At 46.1% G+C, this 20,602-nt stretch overlaps 1 protein-coding gene across 2 annotated transcripts in view; it reads left to right on the top strand.

Moving 5' to 3' along the window:
- Positions 1–20,602, top strand: part of LOC115111615 (tetratricopeptide repeat protein 28-like) — a 226,208-nt gene that overhangs the window by 93,178 nt on the left and 112,428 nt on the right. For both annotated transcript variants that reach the window (XM_065011559.1, XM_065011558.1), the window contains exon 2: positions 19,516–19,663. In XM_065011559.1, coding sequence (XP_064867631.1) covers positions 19,516–19,663 — 148 coding nt within the window. The remainder of the gene's footprint in view (positions 1–19,515; positions 19,664–20,602) is intronic.

The following is a 20,602-nucleotide window of genomic DNA, read 5'->3' as shown; positions in this document are numbered from 1 at the left end:
ATGGGTTATTTCCAGTAAATATGTTTTTACTAATATCTTCCATCTGTCTTATTGCTGTGCCTCTAGTAACAATAGAACTCTGTTATTGTGGTTGACTTGCTGGCAGGCAGGAGTATGGGACATTCTTGTCCTCTATTACACACTATAGGATCCACTATAGGATCCACTATAGGATACACTATAGGACACACTATAGGATCCACTATAGGATCCACTATAGGATCCACTATAGGATACACTATAGGATACACCATAGGATACACTATAGGACACACTATAGGATCCACTATAGGATACACTATAGGAGTCGCTATAGGATCCACAATAGGATACACCATAGGATCCACTATAGGATCCACTATAGGATCCACTATAGGATACACCATAGGATCCACTATAGGAGTCACTATAGGATCCACTATAGGAGTCACTATAGGATACACTATAGGATCCACTATAGGATCCACTATAGGATACACCATAGGATCCACTATAGGATCCACTATAGGAGTCACTATAGGATCCACTATAGGAGTCACTATAGGATCCACTATAGGATCCACTATAGGATCCACAATAGGATACACCATAGGATCCACTATAGGATACACTATAGGATCCACTATAGGAGTCGCTATAGGATCCACTATAGGAGTCACTATAGGATCCACTATAGGAGTCACTATAGGATCCACTATAGGAGTCACTATAGGATCCACTATAGGATCCACTATAGGATCCACAATAGGATACACCATAGGATACACTATAGGATCCACTATATGATCCACTATAGGATACACCATAGGATCCACTATAGGATCCACTATAGGAGTCACTATAGGATCCACTATAGGAGTCACTATAGGATCCACTATAGGAGTCACTATAGGATCCACTATAGGATCCACTATAGGAGTCACTATAGGATCCACTATAGGAGTCACTATAGGAGTCACTATAGGATCCACTATAGGAGTCACTATAGGATACACTATAGGAGTCACTATATGATCCACTATAGGAGTCACTATAGGATACACTATAGGAGTCACTATAGGAGTCACTATAGGATCCACTATAGGAGTCACTATAGGATCCACTATAGGAGTCACTATAGGATCCACTATAGGATCCACTATAGGATCCACAATAGGATACACCATAGGATACACTATAGGATCCACTATATGATCCACTATAGGATACACCATAGGATCCACTATAGGATCCACTATAGGAGTCACTATAGGATCCACTATAGGAGTCACTATAGGATCCACTATAGGAGTCACTATAGGATCCACTATAGGAGTCACTATAGGATCCACTATAGGATCCACTATAGGAGTCACTATAGGATCCACTATAGGAGTCACTATAGGATCCACTATAGGAGTCACTATAGGATCCACTATAGGAGTCACTATAGGATACACTATAGGAGTCACTATAGGATCCACTATAGGAGTCACTATAGGATACACTATAGGAGTCACTATAGGAGTCACTATAGGATCCACTATAGGAGTCACTATAGGAGTCACTATAGGAGTCACTATAGGATCCACTATAGGAGTCACTATAGGATCCACTATAGGAGTCACTATAGGATCCACTATAGGATCCACTATAGGAGTCACTATAGGAGTCACTATAGGATCCACTATAGGAGTCACTATAGGATCCACTATAGGAGTCACTATAGGATCCACTATAGGATCCACTATAGGAGTCACTATAGGAGTCACTATAGGATCCACTATAGGAGTCACTATAGGATCCACTATAGGAGTCACTATAGGATCCACTATAGGAGTCACTATAGGATCCACTATAGGATCCACTATAGGAGTCACTATAGGAGTCACTATAGGATCCACTATAGGAGTCACTATAGGATCCACTATAGGATCCACTATAGGAGTCACTATAGGATCCACTATAGGCGTCACTATAGGATCCACTATAGGATCCACTATAGGAGTCACTATAGGATCCACTATAGGAGTCACTATAGGATCCACTATAGAGTCACTATAGGATCCACTATAGGAGTCACTATAGGATCCACTATAGGATCCACTATAGGAGTCACTATAGGAGTCACTATAGGATCCACTATAGGAGTCACTATAGGATCCACTATAGGAGTCACTATAGGATACACTATAGGAGTCACTATAGGAGTCACTATAGGATCCACTATAGGAGTCACTATAGGATCCACTATAGGAGTCACTATAGGATCCACTATAGGAGTCACTATAGGATCCACTATAGGATCCACTATAGGAGTCACTATAGGAGTCACTATAGGATCCACTATAGGAGTCACTATAGGATCCACTATAGGAGTCACTATAGGATCCACTATAGGAGTCACTATAGGATCCACTATAGGAGTCACTATAGGATCCACTATAGGAGTCACTATAGGATCCACTATAGGAGTCACTATAGGATCCACTATAGGAGTCACTATAGGATACACTATAAGAGTCACTATAGGATCCACTATAGGAGTCACTATAGGATCCACTATAGGAGTCACTATAGGATACACTATAGGAGTCACTATAGGATACACTATAGGAGTCACTATAGGATCCACTATAGGAGTCACTATAGGATACACTATAGGAGTCACTATAGGATCCACTATAGGAGTCACTATAGGATCCACTATAGGAGTCACTATAGGATCCACTATAGGAGTCACTATAGGATACACTATAGGAGTCACTATAGGATACACTATAGGAGTCACTATAGGATCCACTATAGGAGTCACTATAGGATACACTACAGGACACATCACAGGACCCATGAACCACCGTAGAGTGACAACATGTCGATGCAGGACCCCGCTGCTCACCACCGTTTTGCTGTCTCATCTGCTTGTGATAAAGGAGCGATATCAGTTTTTCCCTTCTTTTTCACTTCCCCTGTTATGTTGAACACACACACTGTGACACTTCCTCCATCACAATGGTTGACCTTCTCTATTGAAAAAGCTCTGTGTCTTTTGATAATTGTTTTTAGAAAGTGTTGAAGCCGGCCAGATAATGGGAGACATGTTGAATACAGAGTGCTCAGCATTGATTCCACCTACCTGACGCTGACCTTTTACGATCTCAAGTCCTACGCCTCGCAGCGGTTTGATGGGAGCCTCAGTCTAATCGATGGCCCACTGCCATTTGAGAGCATCTAGTCTACTACCATGGCTCTCTCTCTTCCTGGTGTGTCTAGTGTCCAGTCTACCCTGGCTTCTACCTGGAAGCTACTGCAGCATTTCTGCTATGAGACACGCTGCCGAAGGAGCCTGAATAATTCAAACATTTACCCTTTAATAGCCATCACTGAAAAGACTGATCAGTTTAATTTGCTCTCGTTAAACCCATCTCATCTAATGGGCTAATTAATGACTTTGGATGAAACACCAATCACAAGTCTACAGCTCCCTGAGGGACGAATTCATCAATGCGTCATAAATGTTTTATTGTGTCAACCTACGTGCAGATTGTATGGCGCCTGGCGTTACTGTTTAACATGCATCATTGATGTTGCTCACGGAGCCAGTCAGCCAGTACAGAACATGAAATCACTGCTGCCTTGACCCGTAATGCACCTTGACCCGTAGTACACCTCAAGGTCTCGTCCCCTTCTCCATTCATTACTGGAGACAAAGTATTAATGCATACACAGCGTTAGTAGTACACCTAGACTTAACTCCTTTGGTTGTGTCTCCTCTTTCTCACTCTATCTTTGAGCTTGAATGCATTTACTTAGGTGTGTTGCTTTACTGAGTGAACACACATTTGATCAATTAAGGTCAGCGTCTGTACTGATCCTGTGTTGTGTCTTATTAGATTGGAGATCTGGTAATGGACGGGCAGCTGTGTCATGGCTGTGTCCCTGTGACCCTCTGGGCTGGAGGTCCCTGTCCGTCCCGGGCCAGGCCCAGGAGTGTAATCTCTCCCCCCTCAGACAACTGATGGCTCACATCTGACCTCCCTTGTCTTGGGGGGAAAGACTGGCTTCAACCGGAGGGGAGGCAGAGAGAGAGGAGGACAGACTGTTCTCAAACCGTGTGTGAGTGTGTGTGCGCATGTGCATACACACCCTCTGAGCTTTAGCAATATTTTTAATTAAGTGCAGGTACTGTGGTGCCTGTAGCTGTCAGCTTGTCAGACTGCGGGGAGCCCAAAGCACCAATCATTCCATTTGTCTTCTCCACTGTTCTACCAGATCATTTGTCATGGGCAACTGTTATCCCTGGATATTAAATGAAGTATTTGACATTTTGGGCATCCTGTGGCAGAGATCTGAAGGGGATGGCAGCGGCCCTGTCTGAAGCCCTGGTAGACATTTCTGGGTCATATTGGAAACCAGGCAACGGCAACTATCAGTTTAAAGAGCCAAGATACAGAAAGAAAGGCAGCAATCTCTTTGTTCAGACCTGAACCATTATTGCTAATCTGTGTTGCACCATCTCAGCTGGTGTCAGGGCTGTTCAGGTGGAGGGGCTGGAGGAGTGGGGCCCAATTTAATGTTTGATTGGAATGGGTGTGGGATGTCTGCTGCTAGCATTGTCATGGGAGTTAGTTTGTGTGTGTGTGTATGTGTGTTTGTGTGTGTGTGTGTGGTGTGTGTGTGTGTGTGTGTGTGTGTGTGTGTGTGTGTGTGTGTGTGTGTGTGTGTGTGTGTGTAATGAAGCCTGCTGTCACTGTTTGATGGTCTGATTTGGGTTCCATTATAGTGCTGGCAGGGGTTGTGTTCAGAGACACCACACTGGTACCAACTGCCCTGTGGGCTATCACAAACCATCTGCACTAGCCTCCCTCTGGCCACACACACAACACACACACACAGCAAACACACAACACACACACAGCACACACACAACACACACACACAGCCCATACACAACACACACACAGCACACACACAGCACCAACACAGTGGGGGGAGTGGCGCTGTCTGTCTAAACGGAGCTTGTGTTGCCCTTTTATTGATTTCCTCATTTGAAGCATCTCTATTATGGCTGATATAACCAATCTCTGCCAAATGAGCCTCACAAGGCTTCTGCTCATTGGAACGCAGCAGGAGCTGAGAGTTTAAAAACTCCCATTTTGTTGGACACATTCATTGTTTGTTGAAACATTTGCTGCTGATGGCAGGTAGCCTAGCGGTTAAGAGCGTTGGGTCAGTAACTGAAAGGTTGCTTGTTCAAATCCCAGAGCCGACTATTTGAAAAATCTATTGATGTACCCTTGAGCAAGTCACTTCACCCTAGTTGCTCCATCCTGTAAGTTGCTCTGGAGAAGAGCAGCTGCTGAAATATCATTTGTGGGTAGTTTGTTTTCTTTTGGAGGCTCCAGAATTAGAATGAGAGTGTCTAATGAAGGGGACTATTGATAATGCCATGTATCTGTGCACAGTGCTGGACTCATGATGCATTCCAATACCACACCTGTATTTATCTGGCTAGCTTCTCCCACACTGACCTCCCTGCAGTGCAATACAACCCTACACTATTACTTCCTAGAGCCCTGCCTCTGTGTGTGAGAGACAGAGGGTGGGAGGGAGAGAGAGGGAGCGAGAACTGAGATAAGGAATGAGTTTGATATGGAGTGTGGTGTATTTCTGTGCTGTGTGTCTGGGTGTGAGAACGCATGTTGGCATGTATAGATAGGGCTGAACCGGTAAGAAGGAAGCTGTTCATTGTCTACTTTTGAAGGTGAAATGAAACCAGCAACTTGTGTGCCACTATGAGTAAGCCTGTTGATGGAAAGATGTGTGTGTGTGTGTGTGTGTGTGTGTGTGTGTGTGTGTGTGTGTGTGTGTGTGTGTGTGTGTGTGTGTGTGCGTGCGTGCGTGCGTGCGTGCGTGCGTGCGTGCGTGCGTGCGAGCGTGCGTGCGTGCGCGTGCGTGCGAGTGTGCGTGCGTGTGCGTGCGTGTCTGACTGTAACACAATCTACCAGTATGTATATATCTTTTCTTTGCATCATCTTTGCACCTCTCTTCCTCTTAAGCATAAAAATATGAATATTTAAAAGTTCTTCAAACAAGCAGTCATGAAATATTAAAATGTTAAAGAAAAGCTTTTGTCACGGCTCAGCTCTCTTCTCATTCTGTCTCTTCCTTTTTTCTCTCACTGCGTCTCACACCCTCACCCACACACACACACACACACACACACACACACACACACACACACACACACACACCCACACACACACAAGCACAGACATACAGATACACACCCACACACACACAAGCACAGACATACAGATACACACACACACATGCACGCACGCACACACACGCGCACATGCACCCACGCATGCGCACAGACACACGCACACACACACACATGCACCCACGCATGCGCACAGACACACACACACACACGCACCCACGCATGCGCACAGACACACGCACACACACACGCAACCACGCATGCGCACAGACACACACCCACACACCCACCCACACACACACACACACACGCACACAACACACAAGCACAGACATACAGATACACACACACACGCACACACACGCGCACATGCACCCACGCATGCGCACAGACACACACACATGCACCCACGCATGCGCACAGACACACACACACACACGCACCCACGCATGCGCACACAAGCACCCACGCACACACACACACACACACACACACACACACAGAAACCACCCTAGGGTAAGAACAACAAGCCTTCCTAGTCGATCCACACTTATTCTATGGCATCAGCACATTGTAGCTGAAAACAGAGGAGGCATGAAGGAAGGTTCAATAATTTAGCTGCTTTTATTTTCAGACTAAACAGAGGTTGAGAAACATTGGTTGTCATGTCTTACAAGATGCCCAGCGTTAGTCAGGTTAGACGCTGTATTGTAGTTAAAGTGTCTTTGGGAACAGTGGCATTTCTCCTCCATTTGGCCTCTCTCTCTATGTGGAGAAAGCCAGGCGAGGCAGTAAGGTGATTAAACACGCTGCTCTGCCTTTCCTTTGTGACTGTGTAATATGTTTGAAAGGCAGAGTTAATCTGTGGAGCCTCTCTGATGCTTCCTTCTCCTCTTCAATTCTCTCCTCTCTGAGAGCTGGAGGCTGTGCTAATCGCTTGAGCGGCAGCTCTAAGTGGCTGCTGATGTGTTTTCAGGTTAGATCCCGTTAAGTGTGAATAGAAACGTCAAGTAATGGTAATTGATCTCTCCCCACTGGGCACACACTGGTTGAATCAACGTTGTTCTCACGTCATTCCCAACGTGGAATAGATGTTGAGTTGACGTCTGTGCCCAGTTGTTCTCCTTATTCCACTGGCATCACCGACCTGTGTAGCACCAATGTGCAGCTTCCCGCCCTCACACACTACACACATACACACAAGACACACATACACACCCACACACTAAGAATGGTGTCTGAGTGGGTTGATATGAACAAATTGGTGTTGAACATTTCTAAAACTAAATGCATTGTATTTGGTTGAAGATATATAATTGCTGATGATCCCCAATTGAATTTGTCAATGTCTAGAACGCATGTAGAGCAAGTGAACAAAACTAAACTACTTTATGATGGTCAGAACACAGATAATATTGTTATTAAGATGGGTAAGGGAATTGTCAGAGTATGTAACATCTAGCGCTCTGAATCAGGTGTTTCAATCCCTGGTCCTAGAACACAGAGTACTGTCCAGTTATATGGTCAATCCCTGGTCCTATCACACTTAGAGTACTGTCCACTTATATGGTCAATCACTGGTCCCATCACACTTAGAGTACTGTCCACTTATATGGTCAATCCCTGGTCCTATCACACTTAGAGTACTGCCCACTTATATGGTCAATCCCTGGTCCTATCACACTTAGAGTACTGCCCAGTTATATGGTCAATCCCTGGTCCCATCACACTTAGAGTACTGCCCAGTTATATGGTCAATCCCTGGTCCTATCACACTTAGAGTACTGTCCAGTTATATGGTCAATCCCTGGTCCCATCACACTTAGAGTACTGCCCAGTTATATGGTCAATCCCTGGTCCTATCACACTTAGAGTACTGTCCAGTTATATGGTCAATCCCTGGTCCCATCACACTTAGAGTACTGCCCAGTTATATGGTCAATCCCTGGTCCTATCACACTTAGAGTACTGCCCAGTTATATGGTCAATCCCTGGTCCTATCACACTTAGAGTACTGCCCATTTATATGGTCAATCCCTGGTCCCATCACACTTAGAGTACTGCCCAGTTATATGGTCAATCCCTGGTCCTATCACACTTAGAGTACTGCCCATTTATATGGTCAATCCCTGGTCCCATCACACTTAGAGTACTGCCCAGTTATATGGTCAATCCCTGGTCCTATCACACTTAGAGTACTGTCCACTTATATGGTCAATCCCTGGTCCCATCACACTTAGAGTACTGCCCAGTTATATGGTCAATCCCTGGTCCTATCACACTTAGAGTACTGTCCAGTTATATGGTCAATCCCTGGTCCTATCACACTTAGAGTACTGTCCACTTATATGGTCAATCCCTGGTCCCATCACACTTAGAGTACTGCCCAGTTATATGGTCAATCCCTGGTCCTATCACACTTAGAGTACTGCCCAGTTATATGGTCAATCCCTGGTCCCATCACACTTAGAGTACTGCCCATTTATATGGTCAATCCCTGGTCCTATCACACTTAGAGTACTGCCCATTTATATGGTCAATCCCTGGTCCCATCACACTTAGAGTACTGCCCAGTTATATGGTCAATCCCTGGTCCTATCACACTTAGAGTACTGCCCATTTATATGGTCAATCCCTGGTCCCATCACACTTAGAGTACTGCCCATTTATATGGTCAATCCCTGGTCCTATCACACTTAGAGTACTGTCCACTTATATGGTCAATCCCTGGTCCCATCACACTTAGAGTACTGCCCAGTTATATGGTCAATCCCTGGTCCTATCACACTTAGAGTACTGCCCAGTTATATGGTCAATCCCTGGTCCCATCACACTTAGAGTACTGCCCATTTATATGGTCAATCCCTGGTCCTATCACACTTAGAGTACTGCCCATTTATATGGTCAATCCCTGGTCCCATCACACTTAGAGTACTGCCCAGTTATATGGTCAATCCCTGGTCCTATCACATCACAATCCCTTCCCATCAGAGTACTGCCCATTTATATGGTCAATCCCTGGTCCTATCACACTTATATGGTCAATCCCTGGTCCCATCACACTTAGAGTACTGCCCAGTTATATGGTCAATCCCTGGTCCTATCACACTTAGAGTACTGCCCACTTATATGGTCAATCCCTGGTCCTATCACACTTAGAGTACTGCCCATTTATACGATCAATCCCTGGTCCTATCACACTTAGAGTACTGTCCAGTTGTATGGTCAATCCCTGGTCCTATCACACTTAGAGTACTGCCCAGTTATATGGTCATCTGCAGCAAAGAAAGATATAAAAAAGCTCTAAACAGGACTGCCAAAGTAGCTCTTCATTGCCCTAAACAGGACTGCCAGATTAGCTCTTCATTGCTCTAAACAGGGCTGCCAGATTAGCCCTTCATTGCTCTAAACAGGGCTGCCAGATTAGCTCTTCATTGCTCTAAACAGGGCTGCCAGATTAGCTCTTCATTGCTCTAAACATGACTGCCAGATTAGCTCTTCATTGCTCTAAACAGGGCTGCCAGATTAGCTCTTCATTGCTCTAAACAGGACTGCCAGATTAGCTCTTCGTTGCTCTAAACAGGGCTGCCAGATTAGCTCTTCATTGCTCTAAACAGGACTGCCAGATTAGCCCTTCATTGCTCTAAACAGGACTGCCAGATTAGCTCTTCATTGCTCTAAACAGGGCTGCCAGATTAGCTCTTCATTGCTCTAAACAGGGCTGCCAGATTAGCTCTTCATTGCTCTAATCAGGGCTGCCAGATTAGCTCTTCATTGCTCTAAACAGGGCTGCCAGATTAGCGCTTCATTGCTCTAAACAGGGCTGCCAGATTAGCTCTTCATTGCTCTAAACATGACTGCCAGATTAGCTCTTCATTGCTCTAAACAGGGCTGCCAGATTAGCTCTTCATTGCACTAAACAGGACTGCCAGATGAGCTCTTCGTTGCTCTAAACAGGGCTGCCAGATTAGCTCTTCATTGCTCTAAACAGGACTGCCAGATTAGCCCTTCATTGCTCTAAACAGGACTGCCAGATTAGCTCTTCATTGCTCTAAACAGGGCTGCCAGATTAGCTCTTCATTGCTCTAAACAGGGCTGCCAGATTAGCTCTTCATTGCTCTAAACAGGACTGCCAGATTAGCTCTTCATTGCTCTAAACAGGACTGCCAGATTAGCTCTTCATTGCTCTAAACAGGACTGCCAGATTAGCTCTTCATTGCTCTAAACAGGACTGCCAGATTAGCTCTTCATTGCTCTAAACAGGGCTGCCAGATTAGCTCTTCATTGCTCTAATCAGGGCTGCCAGATTAGCTCTTCATTGCTCTAAACAGGGCTGCCAGATTAGCGCTTCATTGCTCTAAACAGGGCTGCCAGATTAGCTCTTCATTGCTCTAAACAGGGCTGCCAGATTAGCTCTTCATTGCTCTAAACAGGGCTGCCAGATTAGCTCTTCATTGCTCTAAACAGGGCTGCCAGATTAGCCCTTCATTGCTCTAAACAGGACTGCCAGATTAGCTCTTCATTGCTCTAAACAGGGCTGCCAGATTAGCTCTTCATTGCTCTAAACATGGCTGCCAGATTAGCTCTTCATTGCTCTAAACAGGGCTGCCGGATTAGCTCTTCATTGCTCTAAACAGGGCTGCCAGATTAGCTCTTCATTGCTCTAAACAGGGCTGCCAGATTAGCTCTTCATTGCTCTAAACAGGGCTGCCAGATTAGCTCTTCATTGCTCTAAACAGGGCTGCCAGATTAGCTCTTCATTGCTCTAAACAGGGCTGCCAGATTAGCTCTTCATTGCTCTATCCCTATGAATATTATCCAAATACATCAGAATCTCTCATGGCTTCACGTTGAAAGCAAATTGCTATCCAGTCAAATTTTCTTTAATAATGTTATATATATTTTTTTAAGCACAGTATTCTTCAGGCCAGTTAGTACATATTAGCAACAGGCATAACCACCAAACTAGACAGGTAAATTCAGGGCATCTAAGACAACCCAAGCTAAGGACAAATCACCTTATATCTACAGTTTTATATAGAGCCATAGCTGAATGGAACTCTTTATCCATATTTCTCAGGCAAAAAGTAAATCCACTTTCAGGAAAAAAATATACATCTAATGTGACAGACCATATGACTGGACAGCAAATAGAAAACATCAACTGAATGTTAAATGGGTTTCCTTTCAGGTATTTTAATTGTCTACTTGTTAACTGTTTGTAACGTCTTCATTTGTAATTGTTTGTAATATCTTATTAATTGGTGGACCCCAGGAAGATTAGCTAATGTTACGGCGTTACAGCTAATGGGGACCCTATACACATACACACCACACACACCCACACACTACCCACATACACACCACACACATACACACCACACACACCCACACACTACCCACATACACACCACACACGTACACACCACACACACCCACACACTACCCACATACACACCACACACATACACACCACACACACCCACACACTACCCACATACACACCACACACATACACACACTACCCACACACTATACACATACACACCACACACACCCACACACTACCCACATACACACCACACAGACCCACACACTACCCACATACACACCACACACATACACACCACACACACCCACACACTACCCACATACACACCACACACATACACACCACACACATACACACCACACACACCCACACACTACCCACATACACACACACACACATACACACCCACACACTACCCACATACACACCACACACATACACACCACACACACCCACACACACCACCCACATACACACCACACACACCCACACACTACACACACACACACACATACACACCACACACACCCACACACTACCCACATACACACCACACACATACACACCACACACACCCACACACTACCCACATACACACCACACACATACACACCACACACACCCACACACTACCCACATACACACCACACACATACACACCACACACACCCACACTACACCACATACACACCACACACATACACACACACACACCCACACACTATACACATACACACCACACACACCCACACACTACCCACATACACACCACACAGACCCACACACTACCCACATACACACCACACACATACACACCACACACACCCACACACTACCCACATACACACCACACACATACACACCACACACATACACACCACACACACCCACACACTACCCACATACACACCACACACATACACACCCACACACTACCCACATACACACCACACACATACACACCACACACACCCACACACTACCCACATACACATACACACCACACACATACACACCACACACACCCACACACTACCCACATACACACCACACACATACACACCACACACACCACACACACTACACACTACCACATACACACCACACACACCACACACTACCTACATACACACCACACACATACACACACTACCCACATACACACCACACACATACACACCACACACACCCACACACTACCCACATACACACCACACACATACACACCACACACATACACACCACACACACCCACACACTACCCACATACACACCACACACATACACACCACACACATACACACACTACCCACATACACACCACACACACATACACACCACACTACCCACATACACACCACACACATACACACACACACACACATACACACCACACACACCCACACACTACCCACATACACACCACACAGACCACACACACTACCCACATACACACCACACACATACACACCACACACACCCACACACTACCCACATACACACCACACACATACACACCACACACATACACACCACACACACCCACACACACTACCCACATACACACCACACACATACACACCACACACACCCACACACTACCCACATACATACACCACACACACATACACACCACACACACCCACACACTACCCACATACACACCACATACATACACAGTACACACACCCACACACTACCCACACACACACCCACACACACACCCACACACTACCCACATACACACCACACACACCCACACACTACCCACATACACACCACACACACCCACACACTACCCACATACACACCACACACATACACACCACACACACCCACACACTACCCACATACATACACACCACACACATACACACCACACACACCCACACACTACCCACATACACACCACACACATACACACCACACACACCCACACACTACCCACATACACACCACACACACCCACACACTACCCACATACACACCACACACACACCACACACACCACACACACCCACACACCACCCACATACACACCACACACATACACACCACACACACCCACACACTACCCACATACACACCACACACATACACACCACACACACCCACACACTACCCACATACACACCACACACATACACACACACACCCACACACTATACACATACACACCACACACACCCACACACTACCCACATACACACCACACAGACCCACACACTACCCACATACACACCACACACATACACACCACACACACCCACACACTACCCACATACACACCACACACATACACACCACACACACACCACACACACCACACACACCCACACACTACCCACATACACACCACACACATACACACCCTACACACCCACACACTACCCACATACACACCACACACATACACACCACACACACCACACACACTACCCACATACATACACACCACACACATACACACCACACACACCCACACACTACCCACATACACACCACACACATACACACCACACACACCCACACACTACCCACATACACACCACACACACCCACACACTACCTACATACACACCACACACATACACACACTACCCACATACACACCACACACATACACACCACACACACCCACACACTACCCACATACACACCACACACATACACACCACACACATACACACCACACACACCCACACACTACCCACATACACACCACACACATACACACACTACCCACATACACACCACACACACCCACACACACACTACCCACACACTATACACATACACACCACACACACCCACACACTACCCACATACACACCACACAGACCCACACACTACCCACATACACACCACACACATACACACCACACACACCCACACACTACCCACATACACACCACACACATACACACCACACACACCCACACACTACACACCACACACACCCACACACTACCCACATACACACCACACACATACACACCACACACACATCACACACACACCCACACACTACCCACATACATACACACCACACACATACACACACACACACACCCACACACTACCCACATACACACCACATACATACACACCCACACATACACACACACACACACACTACCCACACACACACCCACACACACACCATACACACACTACCCACATACACACCACACACACCCACACACTACCCACATACACACCACACACACCCACACACTACCCACATACACACCACACACATACACACCACACACACCCACACACTACCCACATACACACCACACACACACATACACACACTACCCACATGCACACACCACACACCCACACACTACCCCACATACACACCACACACATACACACCACACACACCCATACACTACCCACATACACACCACACACACACACACACACACTACCCACATACACACCACACACACACACACACTACCCACATACACCACACACACACACCACCCACACACACTACCCACATACACACCACACACACCCACACACTACCCACATACACACCACACACATACACACCACATACACCCACACACATACCCACACATACACACACACACACACCCACACACTACCCACATACACACCACACACATACACACCACACACACCCACACACTACCCACATACACACCACACACACATACACACACTACCCACATGCACACACACACACACCCACACACTACCCACATACACACCACACACACACACACACACTACCCACATACACACCACACACACCCACACACACCACACACACACACACACTACCCACATACACCACACACACACCCACACACTACCCACACTACCCACATACACACCACACACACCCACACACTACCCACATACACACCACACACATACACACCACATACACCCACACACTACCCACACATACACACCACACACACCCACACACTACCCACATACACACACACACACATACACACCACACACACACCCACACACTACCCACATACACACCACACACATACACACCACACACATACACACACACACACACACACACACACACCCACATACACCACATACACACCACACCACATACACACACTACCCACATACACACCACACACACCCACACACTACCCACATACACCACACACACACCCACACACTACCCACATACACACACACACACACCCACACACTACCCACATACACACCACACACATACACACCACACACACACCCACACACTACCCACATACACACCACACACACCCACACACTACCCACATACACACCACACACACCCACACACTACCCACATACACACCACACACACCCACACACTACCCACATACACACCACACACATACACATGACACACACCCACACACTACCCACATACACACCACACACATACACACCACACACATACACACCCACACACTACCCACATACACACCACACACACACACACACTACCCACATACACCACACACACACCCACACACTACCCACATACACACCACACACTACCCACATACACACCACACACATACACACCACATACACCCACACACACTACCCACACATACACACCACACACACCCACACACTACCCACATACACACCACACACATACACACCACACACACCCACACACTACCCACATACACACCACACACGTACACACCACACACACCCACACACTACCCACATACAAACCACACACACCCACACACTACCCACATACACACCACACACATACACACCACACACACACCCACACACTACCCACATACACACCACACACATACACACCACAACACCCACACACTGCCTACATACACCACACACATACACACCACACACACCCACACACATTTACATTACATTTAAGTCATTTAGCAGACGCTCTTATCCAGAGCGACTTACAAACACACTACCCACATACACACCACACACATACACATACACACCACACACACCCACACACACTACCCACATACCCACCACACACACCCACACACTAGCCACATACACACCACACACATACACACCACACACACCCACACACTACCCACATACACACCACACACACCCACACACTATACACATACACACCACACACATACACACCACACACCCACACACTACCCACATACACACCACACACATACACACCACACACACCCACACACTACCCACATACACACCCACACACCACACACATACACACCACACACACTATACACATACACACCACACACACCCACACACTACACACATACACACCACACACATACACACCACACACAGTATACACATACACACCACACACACCCACACACTACACACCATACACACCACACACACTACACACATGCACACCACACACATCCACACACTACACAATACATGCCACACACTACACACATACACACCACACACACATACACACCACACACACATACACACCACACACACATAGATGTGAATGGGCCATGGAAATATTTTTAGGGTATATCAAGGTAAACTTGAGCATGTGCGTGTACGTGTGCATGTGTGGCCTACATGGTGTGTTTTGACTGCTGAGATTAATGGCAGAGAGAGAATTCTTTTAAGGCTGTGCGGTGCATCGATTCTGTCATCTTCCACCGTCGCTCTTTGATTTATGCATTTATGCACGTGCTTGTGTTTGCAATATTTTAATGCCCTCTCCAAAGGGTATAAGCTTAAATGCTTGCATGTAGGGCAGGAGGGAGGATAAATAAAGGAGATGTCAGTTTTAGTTTGAAGCAAAGGCTTTTTTCACATTTCTTTCTCGCCTCTCCCTCGCTCTCGCTCCTCTCTCATTCCCCTCTGAGAGCCAAGCAGTGAGAGGTGTGTAGTAGAGCAGTCATATAGTAAATCTAATCAAAGAGAGAAGTGCTTTTAAATGTCTGTTGTTCCCCGGGGCAGAACGTCTCTGAGGCTGTCTCTCTGCTCCTACAGCAAGCAGCCCAAACTCAGTCTCAGTCGCCACCAGACGTAATTAATATCGAGCGGGCGCACTGGCCCTCGCTCCCCTCCTTTAATAACAGTGTTAGAACAAAGGTTAATGCTTTGAATCAAATCTCTGTCCTCATCCGTTTCAGTGGAGTTGTGATGCAGGGAGGGGGGGAAGCAGAGAGAGATTGGTAATCAACAGAGGGCTTAAAAGGAAGAGAAATTAATTACTGTTCTCCATAAATTCAGTGTCATGTCTCATTTTCCCTAATCCCCTCCCCTTTTGCCCTCCCCTACTGGTGCTAGGCGAGAGGTAGGCCACACTAATGAAAAGGCCTCTTAGATGCTAATAACAAATTACCCTCCGTGTCACTTTTGGAAGCTTCTGCTACTGCAGTCAGAGTCTCCTAGCCTCAAAGAATGATAGGATCTCTGTGGTTAGCCTGGACTCCCTGTCAGACTGCAGGTTAGCCTGGTCTCCCTGTCCTAGTCAGACTATTAGACAGCTCTGGAGGGAGAGGAAGCTGGTATCCTGGAAGTGGATTATGTTGGAAGATGGTTGGATTGTATTGTGTTGTGTTGTATTACTGAGATCTGTATTATGGCCTAGTTTGGGCTGTTTAGAGGGGAACACTGTAGTGTAACTTTTTGCATTGTTTATATCATCCCAAATCTGGCGAGGATTTAGTGGTTTGGCTGGAGTAGGTTGTAAACTGGGCTGGTTCCATATTTCCCTGAGGCTGGGTAGCTGCTGATCCAGGGCTAGAGCTGAGAAGGGCTGGGTTCTGTTCTGTACTGATATTTGTCTCAGATCAGACAGACAGACAGACAGACAGACAGGCCAGGAAACATCCCTGTTCATCCCTACTGCCTCTGATCTGGTGGACTCACTAAACACAAATGCTTTGTTTGTAAATTATGTCTGTGCCCCTGGCTATCCGTCAATAAAAGACAACAAGACAATTGTGCCGTCTGGTTGGCTTAATACAAGGAATTTGAAATGGTTTATACTTTTACTTTTTATTTTGATACTTAAGTGCATTTGTGCAATTCCATTTACTTTTGATACCGAAGTATATTTAAAACCAAATACTTTTAGACTTTTACTCAAGTAGTATTTTACTGGGTGACCTTCACTTTTACTTGAGTCATTTTCTGTTAAGGTATCTTTACTTTTACTCAAGTATGACAATTGAGTACTTTTTCCACCACTGCTCTACAGGCTACACATAGACAAGGGAGATGCTGCTGTCATCAAAATATTGGGGTTTTGGGTAATGGACTGCTTTGGTCACATGATCTGTGCCTCTCACTGGTGTTAAATAAATCCCACTTCAACCACCATGTGACAGGCTGTGAGCAGTGGGAACAGACTGGAGGAAGTCAAACAGTTTTTTCTACTTCAAGGCTCCAAACTATTGAAAAGCCCAGATGTATAGAAACAGTCCATGGCAGATTCAGGGTGGGGGTTTATGTCATTATAGCAACGCTGTGAAAAATAGTGTCTGGAGTATTTATGTGTCCTTTTATGATGCTACAGAGCATCTCTGTTGTGTAGACTAGCTCTCTCTAACTCTCTAAGTTCTTTCAACAGAATCTAAGAGAAATCCCTATACTCCACACTTGTGTGCTAACGATTCCCACTGCAAACAACAAATAAACAATTTGTGTGACTAGAAAATAATGTCACGCTCTTGAGAAATGCAACCGATGAGTGTGTATCATGTGCATTTATGTAAAACGTATTATCCAATTAACAAGTATAGGAACACACAACGATCCCTCTATTATGGGAATACAAAGGAGAGTAGAGTCATGTACTCTAAAAACAGCTTATGTTGAAAAAATGCAAATGGCGTTAAATGAGTGTCTGGTAATGTGTTTGTGTGTAACCCCATGATGTAGGGCTAGACTACAGTACTGACGTCTCTCTCGCTCTCGCTCTCTCTCTGTCTCTCTACAGGCATACTTCCGACAGGGTGTTGCCCTTCAGTACCTTGGTCGCCATGCCGACGCGCTGGCCGCCTTTGCCTCGGGGCTGGCCCAAGACCCCAAGAGCCTGCAGCTACTGGTGGGCATGGTGGAGGCTGCCATGAAGTCCCCACTACGAGGTAACGTGTCTCTCGTACTGTATGTCTGTGTTCTCCTCTCTGCCTTTCTAACTATCGCTAATCTTCCTCCTTCTGTCAGTCAGTAAATGTGTCAGTGTGACTCTAGCAGTATGTGGGGAGTGACTACGGAATATCTTTATATCCACCTGTATTTTCTTGGCAGACTGTCTCCTTGTCTGTCCATCTCAGTGTATTTGTGAAGGAGTCGCCTTGACTGACAGGACTGTTTCAGATACTCTAACTACCTGATACATGTCTTGCCAGTCGCGCTGATCAGAAAGATACTTCTTTATCATAATAGTAAGCTTCCAACAATAAGGCCCTTGTCTTTGGCTGCCCCTTTTGAAGCATATTTTCCAAAGCCAAAGTGGACGTATAAGCAGCTTAGTATCCAGGCCAGGGCTTTGAGTAAATTGTGACTTCCCTGCTCCATGATGTGTGTGATATATCAGGAAGCTGCAATGACCTGGCCCTTTGAGGCCAGACGCAGGGGCCTCCTTTCAAACAAAACTGGGATCCATTTCACTAGTGCAACTGACCGCTGCAGAGGATTTAATAAGCTGCTATCCTCCAACTCCAACAGAGACTCTGAGTCACCCTGTGCTCTCTCTTTGTCATCACCAAAACCACCAACCTCCTCATATACTATACACATGAATAAATACAAGCCTGTTGTAAACAGTTCAACGTTTTACTGGCCTGCACAGGCAGTTCAGTGGATCCACATGGTTTGTTCTGTTCTTTTCTGTTCTGTTCAGAGAGGAGTCATTGGGATTTAGGCTGCTTGGAGCACCTCTCTCAAACCCTGTTAGCAAAAGGCTGTATCTGAATACATGGAAAAAACACAAGCAAAGAATGAAGAGCCCATCTGAGGTACATTGATGACATAAGCCTTGTCACTGGAAGCGTAACAGTAAAAGGGCTTGGGAGTGGGCCCAG

Source organism: Oncorhynchus nerka, linkage group LG27 (assembly GCF_034236695.1).
Source record: "Oncorhynchus nerka isolate Pitt River linkage group LG27, Oner_Uvic_2.0, whole genome shotgun sequence".
Lineage (NCBI taxonomy): Eukaryota > Metazoa > Chordata > Actinopteri > Salmoniformes > Salmonidae > Oncorhynchus > Oncorhynchus nerka.
The sequence above is the reverse complement of the archived record's forward strand: the minus strand, read 5'-3'. Positions and strand labels throughout refer to the sequence as shown.